At 41.6% G+C, this 13,676-nt stretch overlaps 1 protein-coding gene across 3 annotated transcripts in view; it reads right to left on the bottom strand.

Moving 5' to 3' along the window:
* Positions 1-4,663: 4,663 nt before the first annotated feature.
* Positions 4,664-13,676, bottom strand: part of gli1 (GLI family zinc finger 1) — a 51,575-nt gene continuing 42,562 nt past the window's right edge. For 2 of the 3 annotated variants that reach the window (XM_055221914.1, XM_055221915.1), the window contains exons 3-13: positions 12,873-13,099; positions 12,682-12,780; positions 12,405-12,603; positions 11,821-12,007; positions 11,629-11,736; positions 11,369-11,509; positions 11,131-11,280; positions 8,980-9,144; positions 8,658-8,900; positions 8,238-8,532; positions 4,664-7,793 (exon numbers count right to left, since the gene is read on the bottom strand). In XM_055221914.1, the coding sequence (XP_055077889.1) occupies positions 5,506-7,793; positions 8,238-8,532; positions 8,658-8,900; positions 8,980-9,144; positions 11,131-11,280; positions 11,369-11,509; positions 11,629-11,736; positions 11,821-12,007; positions 12,405-12,603; positions 12,682-12,780; positions 12,873-13,099 (4,102 nt within the window). In that variant the 3' untranslated portion in view covers positions 4,664-5,505. The remainder of the gene's footprint in view (positions 7,794-8,237; positions 8,533-8,657; positions 8,901-8,979; positions 9,145-11,130; positions 11,281-11,368; positions 11,510-11,628; positions 11,737-11,820; positions 12,008-12,404; positions 12,604-12,681; positions 12,781-12,872; positions 13,100-13,676) is intronic. The other variant, XM_033966597.2, reaches the window with a different exon arrangement.

Raw genomic sequence — 13,676 nt, 5'->3', positions numbered from 1 at the left:
ATCATTAGGTAGAGTATTCCACATGAGGGGAGCACAGTGACAGACCGCTGCCACACCAGATTTGGACAGAACACAGCGCACAACGAGACGGCTGTTGGTTGAGGATTTAAGAGTTGTACTGGGGATAAGGTACAAGTACTTCATTAAAATAGTGAGGAGCAAAATCATTTAGACCTTTGCAAACATGCAGTAATATTTTGAAGTCAGTTCGAGCTTGAAAAAGAAGCTAATGGAGTTTTTTTTTTTTTTTTTTTTTAAGACTGGGGAATCAGTTTTGACCTGAGTAAGAATATGTGCAGCAGCATTTTGGATTAATTACAACTTTTAAATTGATTTTTGAGTAAGACCAGAAAAAAGGCTATAACAAAAATCGAATCTGTTTGTAACTAATGCATAAATTCTGTTTTTAGCAACAAAAAACAAAACAAATGGTTTAAATTTAAATCTGCACATATGATGACGCCAAGATCTCTAAGAAATTCTTTTGGCGTGATATTGAAAGGGTCTGGTTGTTTGAGTGCTTTTTGCCTTTTGTCTTTAGGTCCAATAAAAATATATTACGTTTTATTATTATTCATTATTGCTCATCCAATTGTTAATATCTTTTATACGCTTGGTAATTGTTCCAGTGGGGTTCATGTCATCGGTTGAATAACGGATAAAGATTTGTGTATCATCTGTATATTTATGATCACGTAATTTGTGCTGGTTTATGTTTTGCCCTAGATGGAGTAGGTATAAGATGAACAACAAAAGACCTAGAATGGAGCCTTGTGGGACACCGCAGGTCGTGTTAAATATATGGGATCTGATTGGCCAAAAGAAACAAAAAATGTCTCTGTTTTCAAGTCAAGGTATCTCATAAACTCTCATTTTAGGACTGGCCTGGATAGTCCCACACACTTTTTTTGGACAAATCTAGTCCCATGAGCTACAGTATCAAATGGTGAACTGAGATCCAGAAGCACACGGATATTTTTTTCAAGTCTATGTTTGTTTGAAAATCATTTAAAACAAAACCAGTGCTGTCTCGGTGCTAGGACATGTTCTGAAACCAGACTGGAAAACATCAAAAAGATCATTTGTTTATAACTACTACTGATGTGACTGAGGAATAACTTTCGTAGGATTTTGCTGAAGAAAAGTAAATTTGAATGCCAATGACTGAGGGGTCCAGGATATATTTTTTCAACAAGGATTTTACCACTGCAGTTTTAAAAGCACTGGGAAAAACACCAGATGGAAGAGAATTATTTATGTTTTAATAAAGTGGAATATTTGTGAATGAAGACAGCTAAAAATAGATTTAAAGAAAGTGGTGGGAGGGGATTGAGACAGAAAGTAGAGGGCTTCAGTTTGAGAATAACATCTTCATTTGCTCTTTATCCACCAAGGAGAAATATGACATACTAGAGGACAACTTTGGATTGAAGGAGGAACATTCATGACCATCAGGATAAGATACATTTATATTGTCTCTGTCGCAATTTTACTAATATTTTTTTGCCGATTCATTGAAAGGCGGCAGGTTGAGTTGAAACTGGTGGATTATTGAGTCTGTGAACAGTGGGGAACAATACATTAGGATTATTAATATTATTGTTTATTATATTGTAAAAGAAACATTTGTGGTAGTTCATGCGAGTCTCCTTAAAAATGCCAAGATGGATTTAGAGCGTATGTTTCTTTTTCCTCCATTTACGTTCAGCTTGTCTTTTTGTTTTTCTTAAGTGTTCATCATTAAGCTAGCGAGCCTTTTGTTTTCTAGAAATTGTTTTACTAATTGAGTCCAGATCTGAAAATATTTCTTTAGCGAGAGTATCAGTGGAAGATATAGTGTTCTCTACTCGGGCGATGTTTTTAACAGTTTTACAGTGAAGGTCAATAAAGGATTTTGCAGAAACAGTGTATCGGTGAATAAATGTTAGGGGCTACACTGAAACATCATAGAAAATACAAAACATTATCTGACACAGTGAGATCCGGAAATATATTGACAGGTTGAGGCTCTTTGTAAGAGTCAAGTCCAGAGTAAGACCCTGATTGTGAGTGGGCACCAAAACATGTTGTATAAATTCAAATGCATCTAGCAAGTCACTAAAAGATTTAGATTTTTTGTCATTGGGTTTATCATCATAAATATTAAAATCACCTGAGATTAATATAGAATCAAATCCAGTACATATTCTAGACAGTAATTCAGAAAATTAATCTTTTGGTGAGTGATAAATGATAATTGACACACAATTTAAAAATAAAGCTACTCATTTAGATAATTTCAGTTGTCACTTTTATTAAAAAAAAATAAGTCATTGTCTTTATAAATTAATTCAACTGTATTCTATTATTAAGTAAAGCAACACTGTGGCCACATTATATTTTTGTAAATGATCTTGGTAGTTTCTTTCAGTCCAACTCTCATCATAAAATATGTATCAATGCAAACATCTGCTCATTGTTGTAAATTCTATCACTGGGTTTCAGAATGATAAAAGATCAGGACAGTTGCCACATATGTTAACAATTTAATTAAATATTGTATTTTTTGAACAGGAAAAAGTCCTCGTAATATTGCAAATACCAACAAGCTGAAACCCATGAATACATCATAAATCATACATCCCTTTGTCTATTCTACTCGAGTTGCAGAAGTGACATCGTAAGACAACCTTCTTGATTCGGATCAAAACAATAAGTGTTTTTTCATAAAAAAAACTAGCTATTTATTACTTTTTTTCGTAAAAGTAATAAATAGCAGGATTTAAACAAACTGTGATTGTGAGCTCATACACAGCACAGCCATAGTCCCACCACTGACCCTGCTGTGGAGTCACTGCTATTGTTTGGAGTAGCAGCCTGCGGCCTCCGTCCATCAGGAGAAAACTTCCCTTTTCTGCTCGGAGCGTATGAGTCAACCCCAGCGGTGTGCCAGGCTGGAGCGGCCGCCGCGAGCCGACTGTGCCATGCCACAACACCACAACGCCAATATAGTCTGGGGCCCCCGGAGCTCGAAGCAGCCAACACTGTAAAAAGTAATGACTTAACAATTTTAAAAATACAACAAAAGCACAAGAAGGGCACATTATGAGCATGTTAAATTAGGCGGAATAAATGACAGGTAGCTTTTAGTGACCACACACCACTAGTTATTTTAACATGTGAATGGAGGAAGACATACTGGGCAGTTTAGAGGGAACATGTTACGGGGCTGTGGATGAGTGAAATCATCAAACCCAGTGGCATCATCTTACCATTTTAAAAATAATGCTAAAATAACATACAAATATTTTGTCAGTTCGTGATTACAGCAACATTTGGAAATTCAGGAACAACAATAAAAACAGCTGCGGAGCATTTTGAAAATAAACTAAAGTCAATTGAAATCATGATGTTTTCAGTGCAGTATCTTTGAAAGTCCTTACGATTTGAAGCAAGACGGACATCTTACTGTAATTTTCAGTGTCAATGTTTATTCCTGCTTCTTGTTCCTTCGGTTCTCAACTTTTTTGTGTCAAATTGAAAAAGTTCAACACATTTGGTTTTTCATTTATTTACATATCTTTGCTTTTCAAAATTGGGGGTTATGTGTCTATGAAGCAGAGGATCAAGATGTATTGATAATTCAATTCTTTCCACAGTACTTCTGGCCCCAGAACAGACCACAGTCGCTCCAGAAAATTTGTCCAGGGCCTTATGTCACCATGAGAAACCACAGTCTATTTCAGTCTTCATTCAATTCTCTACACAAGTGACAGACATGGGTCATCCAAAACAAACTTTCCTAATGAGACTGTGGGGGTATAATTAATACTGCTACCCGGGTGAATGTGGTAACATATGTTTTGGACCTATCTTTTCAGCGACATGTTAATTACCCTTTGTCATATGAGAAGTACAGGAATATAATTATGTTTTTCCATTTATGAGCAGAAAAAAAGATTTAGCCCTGCTTGTCCCCAGGCTGCACTGCACTCTATTGGAAGACCACTGTCATTGCATTAATAGTTACAAAAGACAATACATAAAAAATATTATTAGTTTTGCATCCAAACAGAAAATGTTTATTCATAAACTGGTAAAATATAGGACATTTGTATAAAAATGTAGAAAATTGTACATAAAATATAACACTTTTCTAGTATAGTTAACGCTATCATGATAGCTTTTTGTTACTATGGTGATATTCTTTTGCCAGCAAAAAGTCCGAATGGAGGATGACAGTTATAAAACACACACAGAGAAGAAACATCCATAAAGTTCATTATTATAAAACATTTATACAAAATCTCTTACATTCTAAACCTGCAATGTCAGTCAAAGTTCAATGTCCTATTAAGGTTTAGTGTTAAATTCCACCTGTGTGTCGATTCCTCAGTCATATAAGGCGTCTTTGGTTGGCTCTAACAGTCCGAATAGAAAGGTCATAATACTTTTGTAACTCTCAGCATGACAATACAAATACTGTTTTTGTTCTTGTTGGATTCACCATGAGGCAGCAATAAAAGTACCTAAGGAATCATAGTATTTCCTACAACTGACAAAGGATTAGTTTCCATACATGTCCTTTTTCGGAATTAAGGAAAAACGTTTGACAAGGTAATACAATGATACCTTTTTTATTACAATTTATCACTGCAGAGGAGTGTGAATGACAAAATGTAGAGGAAAGGTCAGCAGCCCAATTATTACTATATGAATTTACTCGTTTGTATGTACCTTAGCTATTTCAATTTTGTATAAAAGAGAAAAAAATATAATATATAAATTCAAAGCTGCTCTAGAAAGGCTTACAGTAAAAATGGAGTGCAATCGGTTTGTCTCGAGAAGGCAATTTGAACAAACATGTCGTCAGACCACAAAAGTCCTGAGTGTCTCTGTGTACAATATACTAAGTAAATGTGCATACTGTGGAAATACTGATATGCCTCTGGTGAAGACTTGCTGTGATAAGCAAAACATGATTACAAAATATTATTTACTAGCACCGAGAAAAGCTCTCTTACTACAAGCACATGTTTAGCTCAGCTTTAAAACGCTCCATTGGGAGAGCTTTTAAACATTTATGACAGCACAGAGCATGATTATCTACTGCCCCAATGTCATGTACATTTACGACACACAAATATGTTATAACAGATATAATGTATATAAAATCTATGTACAGGTCCTTCGTAGCTCCAAAGCCAAGTGTGGTGGGAATGCCTGTAAACAACAATTCAACATGAGTCAGGCATGAGGCTCTGTGTCTTACATTAAGGCAACTATAAGTACCAAAATTATCAAAACAGCAAGGCAAACTGGTCAGGCACCTTTGGTTTCTAATGGGATTATTAACACACCCCTGGTAACCAAAAACTGAGTACACATGATTATTGTTGTACCATTATTGTGCAGAATCATTGGCTATTCAAAGTATTGACCCAAAGATAGTAAAATCAGCTGAAAAAGACAACACTACATAGCATGTCCAGCTGGTGGATACATATAAACAAAGTGTAACAGTCTTCAGGACATTGTGTTCAGGTATTTGTTTTCTCCAGCCAGTGAGGTGAGCATCGACGTCATGTCCCCCACCGCCATGTTGGAGAGTCCTGAACCTGCAGCCAGGCTCACAGAGGTCTGGGGGGTCGTGAGGCGGGATGAGGCCTGGGAGGAGGAGCCTAACTGTCCTGGGGCAGCGTTCCCCGAGGTGAATGAAGGAGAGTCTGTGTCATCAATGATAGAGGTGAAGTCTATTCGAGCATTGTCCAAGTCCAGGTTCTCTAAAGTGTTGGACATGGGGCCAGGCTCAGAGAAAGGAGCGAGGGGAGCATTCTGTGGGTCTATATGTTTCTCCATGTCCATGCTAATCTGACCCGAGTAATACATGTTATTGTTTGTAGGAGAAAACATCTCATTTTGAGGCCCCTGTGGGTGTTGGACTGGGGGAAGTCGGACTCCTCGTCTTGGGCTGGAAGTGGAGTGGACAGGGCTGAGGTGGGGTGGGCTGTTTAGATATGCCCCTCCCATTTGGGACAGGCTGTTCTGGCGGCTCAGAGGCTTCCTGCCAGGGGGGGGCCTAGGGACCATGTCCTGATTGTAGCAGGCAGCTTGGAGACCTGCCATTTGCTGGTCTTTAGGAGTCATTGCACCTCTGCTGTGGGCTGGAGGACTCAGGACCATGTTTTGGTTGGAGTAAGCAGGATAGGATTGATTAGGGTAGAGATTCTGATTTTGGTGCTGTGGACTGTGCTGCATCATTTGTCCACTCATATCCATGTTGTCAGAGAGAGGAGGGCCTTTGATTGAGTGTTCATTCTGCTGTTCCCACATGAGAGCTTGCTGAGATTGTACATAGTTCCTCACCATCATCTCCTTTACCTGCATCATAGGCGTCTCTGACCTTTGCCCCTCAGAAAGTGCATTACCAGCGCAACCCAGGCTCATGCTGCCTCCACTGGGAAAGGGGCTTTGGTTTTGGAAATCACAGCCCATGTTGTTGGTGTTTCTCATCATGGCCTGTCCCGTGGGGTAGCTCTGGCCTGGCTGTAAATGCATACGCTGCTGTTGTTGGAGCTTTGCACTCTGACAAGCTTCCCCGGCCCCCATACCGGGGTGGAACTGCTCTGGTTTAATGGTGAGTTTGTGAGTGCCCTCTGCACTGTTGTACATGGTAGGCTGATTGTTGTTGTAGTGTGGCTGAGACTGCATGCTGGGATCTGCATAAGGCATGCCTCTCTGGTCCTGGCTCCAAGGCCCCGCACCAGTGTCACCTCCCTGGCCTAAAGCTGGATAATGAGGACCTGATGGGCTGAGCTGACAGTTGCTCATCCCGTACTCTGCCTGTTGGAGAAGGGTGTTGGATGAGACCTCTCTGGCCTGCTGGTAATGCCCCTGATTATAACCCTGGTCAGTGCAGCCCAGAGGATCATGACCCGGTGACAACTGGTTCGACACCGGACCACCAAGGCCCTGTTGCTGGTATCCCATGTAATTCCTCTCAGGACCCATGTGATGCTCCATTCCCATAGACTCCATCATAACATTTTCAGTAATGCTGGGCGGGCGAGGAGAGTATATGTGTCTGCCCATGCTTGAGTCGTTGCCGCGGTGCTGGAGAGCGTTCCTCCGGCTCATCAGGGACACATTAGTGAGGCTGTTGAAGCGCTTAGGAAGGGCTTGTGGGTCTGCTGCAGACCGAACCGGATCACTGGCCCTCCTGGTGTTGTTCCCTGGAGCCTGGTGAGGGTAGATTATGCCAGTACCATACTCTGTGTTAGCACTGTGCCTTCTTGGACCACCATGTTGAAGGAAAGCAGGCAAAGGCTGCCCCTGATAGTCACCAAGCATGCCAGCTCTTCTTGCTGGCGTCCCGGGCTGCTCCATGTTGGGTAGAGGAGTGGGAGGGGGGCCACCTGTTGCTGCTGCGTATTTGGCTTTCAGGTTGTACTGTTGAGCTGGGGTGAAATTGGCTAATCCTGGTAGTCCACCCGATGGACAAGGAGGACCTCTTCGATTAATTTCCGGGGAAAGCGCGTCTCCTCCTGCGCTCTGCTCCGGGCCCGTGAGGTGTGCCGTGCCCCCTCCCATCTGGGACACCTCGCTGGACCGCCGGCTGGACAGGTACGGAGACACCATGGAGGACCTGCGGCTCACAGTGTAGGCGGAGCTGAGGCTGCTGGTGCCACTGCCTCGCCGGTCAGAAGAGCAGCCCATGGACGCGCCTCCACCAACCTCATGACTGGAGAGCTCCATCACCCGCCGGTTTGAGAGGAGGGGAGATGGTGCACAAATCCCCATGTTCTCACCAGCACCTGTGGTAAATAAAAATACTGTTTAAAATGTTACTGGCAAATACAGTTGTAAATAATGCAGAAAGTTACAGCAACATATTTATTGTTGAATCATCAAATGAATAAAAAAACAAATTATAATAAATCGATAGTTTTGTTTTGTCAGACTCACAAGATCTTGTGCCACAGGATTGCGCAAGACAAAATTGACACAAGATTGTGCACACATGTGGAAAATTATATTCTTTTTTTTTTTTTGCATACATTTGGCAGAGACAAAAAAGGATCATGCACTGGTCAGTTACGTCTAATGAGATGTCAAAGTTGTAGAAAGCAGTTCTACAATGAAAATGTAAAAATATAAGACAAAATGGGTCCATTCTGATGGACCCAATCCTTTGTGTCTCATCTTGTGTTTAGGGAACAGGGTGTCTTGTTCTATCCCCAGTTTACACTTAAACTTACCAGGAATGGCTGGCAGCTTGTTATTGTTGCAGCGTGAGGGGGGAGTTGGCCTTCGGATTTGCTTCAGTTTGTCAATCTTGAGGTTCTCCAGCCTCTTCAGAGCTTGTGCCGACATCCCCACACTTCCTGGCTCCCCTCCTGCTCCTGTCACCCCATCTTCCAGCGCTGTGAGGTCCTCCAGGCTGCCTGCTGCATTCAGGTTCATCTCTACCCCACTGTCATTGTTATTACCGCTCCCTAGTGGAGACCGCTCACTACTGCAGGAAGATTGACCTCCAGGACTTGGCTGTGATTTCTGAAAGAAGCATAAGGTTCAAAGGTTAGGTTTTTCACCCAAAAATAAAGCTTTGTGATTTTTGTATGAAGGTCTAGACACTTTTAGATACCACACTAAAATGTTTATTTATTTATTTTACTTACAAGGGCAGTTTCAGGAGCCAACAGTTTGCAGTCATCCCTGCGTGGTTCCTCTTTCTCTAGCAGCAGTTCTGTGTTCTGGCCACCAGGAGTCATAGCTGAGTTAGGGGGACGAGGGCCGGTGTCTCCTCTGTGCTTCTTGGTGATGTGAGCCTCAGGGCCGTGCACGGTTTTCACATGTTTACGCAGTGAGCTTGGGTCTGTGTAGCGTTTAGTGCAGCCAGGGATCTTGCACACATATGGTTTCTGTAAAAATACAAAATTATGTAATACGTATGACATCTATTGCCATGTACTGCATTGTGTTCATTGTTCTGATCTATACCTCATTAGAGTGGGTCCTGTTTTGATGCTTGGCCCGGTCAGAGGCATTGGAAAAGGCTTTATTGCATCCTTCATGTTCACACACATATGGTTTTTCTCCGGTGTGAGAGCGCAAGTGAGTTTTCAGGTTTTCCAGACGAGAGTATGCCTTGTTGCATCCCTCAAACTACAGAAGAATATTAACACAACATACCATAAACATTAACAAACTAGAACAGTCACAGCTGTAGTTGTAGTATAGTTTTGGCATAGCTTGACACAGTTGAAACCAGAAGTTCACATACACTACATAAAAAAACACACAAGCTTTTTTTTTCTCACTGTTTGACATGAAATCAGACTAAACTTTTCTTATTTTAGGTCAATTAGGATTACTAAATTTATTTGTATTTGCTAAATGCCAAAATAATGACATTTTTTAGACAATTTTTCATTACTTTCTTCAACATCAAAATCAAGTTTACATACAGTAGATAACTATGCATTTAAACAATTTGGGAAAAAAACTAATGATGATGACATGAAGCACCGGACAACATCTAAGTTACTTAGAGACACACCTCTGGATGTATTTGAAGGCACACCTGAAACACACTGCTTCTTTGTGTAACATCATGGGAAAGTCAAGATATCAGGAAGAGAATAGTGGACTTGCACAAGTCTGGATCATCATTGGGTGCAATTTCCAGATGCCTAAAGGTGCCATGTTCATCTGTTCAAACAATTATATGTAAGTATAAACCCCATAGGAATGTCCAGCCATCACACCGCTCAGGAAGGAGACAGGTTCTGTGTCCCAGAGATGAATGTGAATTGGTCCGAAATATGTATACCCAAGAACAAAAGCAAAAGACTTTGTGAAGATGCTAGATGAAGCTGGAAAGAGTCTACAGTTAAACAAGTACTGTACCGACATGGGCTGAAGGGCCACTCTGCAGGAAGAAGCCATTACTCCAAAAGAAAGATAAAAAAGTCAGATTACAGTTTGCAAATGCAAACAGGGACAAAAACCTTAATATTATGGTGGTTTGACCTAACAAAAATTGAACTGTTTGACCATAATGAGCATTGTTACATTTGGAGGAAAAGGGGGGAAGCCTTCAAGCCTGAGAACATCATCCCAAGTGTGAAATACGGGGTGGTAGCATCATGTTGTGGGGTTGTTTTGCTGCAGGACGAACTGGTGCACTTCACAAAATAGAAAGAGCATTATGTGGAAATACTGAAGCAACATCTCAAGACATCATCCAGGAAATTAAAGCTTGGGCGCAAATGGGTCTTCCAAATGGACAATGAGCTAAAAATACTGCCAAATCGGTTAGAAAGTGGTGTAAGGATAACAAAATCAGTGTTTTGGAGTGGCCGTCACAAAGCTCTGATTTCAGTCCTATTGAAAATGTATAGGCAGACCTGAAAAGGCAGGTATGAGCAAGGCGGGCCACAAACTTGGCTCAGTTACACCAGTTCTGTCTGGAGGAATGAGCCAAAATTCCTGCCATCTACTGTAAGAAGCTTGTAGAAGTCAAAACGTTGAACCCAAGTCATACAGTTTAAAGGCAATGGTACCAAATACTAATAAAATGTATGTAAACTTCTGACTTTGAAGAAAGTCATAAAAAAATGTCTTTAAAAAAAACCCTTCTCTAATTATTCTAGCATTTAGCAAATAGAAATAATTTTGGTCATTTTAATTGCCCTAAAACAAGAAAGGTTTAGTCTCATTTCATGTCAGACAGTGAGAAAAAAAAGCGTATGTGTCTTTTTATGTGATGTATGTAAACCTCTGGAATTTTTATAGCTCAAAAATACCTTAAAACACACATTCTAACTGTGAACAGCATCACATCTCCACAGATCTAAACTGTATCCTGACCGAATGGCTTGTCTCTATGGAGGAATGTAAGTTAAATGCCATATTGTTGAATATTCCAGACTAAGCATTAATATCTAAACTTTATGTATTATTGTGGCTACCTGCACTTCACTAGCTGTTACACATGAATATCTCCACTGCCTTATCTTACTGTGCAGTCATATGTGACATTTGATAGGACCGCATCCCTTCAGAACTTTGACATGTATTTGTACTGTATCTGGGCTGCAGTGCAAACAGACAGATCTGGGCTGAGACAGACAGTAAACACAGACTAACAGTGCACTTATGGGGCTTCTCTCCCGTGTGCCGGCGCATGTGAACCACCAGCATGTACTGCGCTTTGAACGGCCTCTGCTCCCGGGAACACTCCTGCCAGTGACACACAAACTCCTTCTTCTCTCCGTGGATGTGCTCGTTGTTGATATGCTGTAGTAGTTCACAGTGTCATGTCAGACTGGTATACTTTACATGATGTTATTGGTTTAAAATAGATAATACATATTTAAGAACATACATGGACAAGCTGGTCCTGGGTGTCAAACTCCTTGTTGCAACTTTCCCAGCGACAGTTGGTTTCGTAGACAGCTTCTGGTTCAGGCTTCCCATCCTCTTTGTCCAGATCATCTCTACCATCCAGGAGACCAAGAAGAGGATCCTGAAACATGGAGTTTACAAACATAATTAAGATTAACAAGAGAAAAATTAAGAGTTTAAATGATTTTAGCAGGTGTACTCAAAGAACTATAGGCCTGAAATATTACATTATTCATTTACCTGAGTACCAGTGGAGGAGGGACTGGCCACATCTCCGTCTGACCGCTCCTCCAAGCTCTTCACATTAATACCATCCATCCCACTTCCCAGGCCTGGCTCAGTCTTTAGCTACAAAAGACAATCATTACAAATCAGCCTGTACAGACACACACCCGATGCTCCTCTTTGAGCCGTCTTGAGCAGAAGTCTTACATGTGTGAGTGGTCTTACATGTCCGTGCTTGGGGGGAGCATGCAGCCGGGGATTATGGGGGGGTAAACGGGAAGCTTGACATGGTCCTGGTGTGTGCCCACCCAAAGGTGTCACACCACCTCCTCCATAAAGGGAGCTGTGCTGACGCGACTGGCAGTTCATGTTGTTGTTGTAGTTGAGGGATGGACTGTGAGGAAGAACAATCAGAATCAAACAATATATTAAAATGGTGAATCAAATTTTACGTGAAGAAGGAAATTGGGATGAGTCAATGATGTTGTGGATGCAAATAATTGTTTACATTTTTTATTATTTTAAGACACAAGCTAAAAAGACTCTACCAAGAACGACAGATAATGTGGATGTTGCTTAAACAAGATAATATTTGTGCATAGTGTTCACAAGGATTGTATTGGTAAAGTTGCAATAGTTTATATGACTTAATAAAGAAAACTTGAACTTATAATTAACCATTGCTAATGAATAAATATTTGCATTTAAACATCTTTCATTTAACCTGTGATTGCCAAGAGTTATAATTACACAGTTGTATCCTAATATAATGATATCGCCTTATTGCTTACCTCATGGCGCTCACAGATAGATGCCCATAAGAACTGGATCCATTGGTGTTGCAGCGTGAATTGACGAAGGCCACCAAAGAGTTGGGTGAGGTTCGGATCACAGTCTGTAGATCCACACTGGCGTCAGACAGAGGAGAGATGGACAAGGCTCTCTTCTTACCCAGCTTCAGCATGGAGCGAGGTGTGGAGTACCGTGACCCTAAACAACACACAGAGAAATAACATGAACAAAAACAACAGCAAACATGTGTATTATGAAACACAGAACTTCTCCTACCATCTCCACCATTAGGGTCCGAGCCAGGGGGCAGCTGACAGAAGTTGTGATGGGAGGACATCATGTTATTTTGGTTACAGTAGGGGGTGCTATTGCCACCTGAAAGACAAAGCAGCAATAACACAGTTAAACAGGCAATATTCAGGTAGGCTGTGGTGCAGACCAATATAAGCAGTGAGAGGATGACTCACTCTCTGGTGGTGGCATCCCCCGGTGACCCATCATATTATGTGGAGGTGGGGCTTGAGGGGGTCTCATGTATGGATCTATGCAGGGACCAAATCCTTGTCCTGGTGCTGAGCCATGCGTCATACTGGGAGTCATGGGGTTGAACATAGTGTGGCAGTCTTGGGGCGGGCCGTTCTGGGGTGGAGCACGCATCGGCGACACTTCAGAGTACTGATCTGATGGGACTAGACTACAGAGAAGACACAGCATATATATAGCATCTGGAAAGTAACTCATATTTACATTATGTTGTTGTAATGCATATGTTTTACCACTAGATGGCAAGAAAGTCTTATATTGATGGCCTCTGTATGCTCTTTGAGGTTTCCTCTTCAACCTACAGCAGGGCAGTTTCACTCAAACTTCTTGCCTAATTTGAACACATTTTCTGACAGTCATACCTGTCATTGGTTTTAGCTGCAGATTTGAGACTCTTTTTATGCAGCCATTCCAAATAACACAACTGTGCAGTAGCTCCTAAGTCTTCCTTTCACTTCTTTACACCATTCAGCTCAACGTGTATTCCACACAGGAGCTTAATCTGTCCTCCCTAATCCATGATTCCCCCTGAGTTGAGCCCCCTCCCACTCACACTGTTCTCATTCATCCCTTCTGCCTGCCTGCTCTTCCTCCCTCCACCATTGGGCCTGTCCTGGTGGAAGCCGTGTAGTGCGTCGGTGGTTGTGGGTAACCTGAGCACAGCACGGGGCAGTCATGCAGAGCGCAGCGGGGCCTGGTCAGCCTGTAATTAGCAGCTGTCAGAGAGA

The sequence above is a fragment of the Periophthalmus magnuspinnatus genome, chromosome 5 (assembly GCF_009829125.3).
Source record: "Periophthalmus magnuspinnatus isolate fPerMag1 chromosome 5, fPerMag1.2.pri, whole genome shotgun sequence".
NCBI classification, from domain to species: Eukaryota; Metazoa; Chordata; class Actinopteri; order Gobiiformes; family Gobiidae; genus Periophthalmus; species Periophthalmus magnuspinnatus.
The sequence above is the reverse complement of the archived record's forward strand: the minus strand, read 5'-3'. Positions and strand labels throughout refer to the sequence as shown.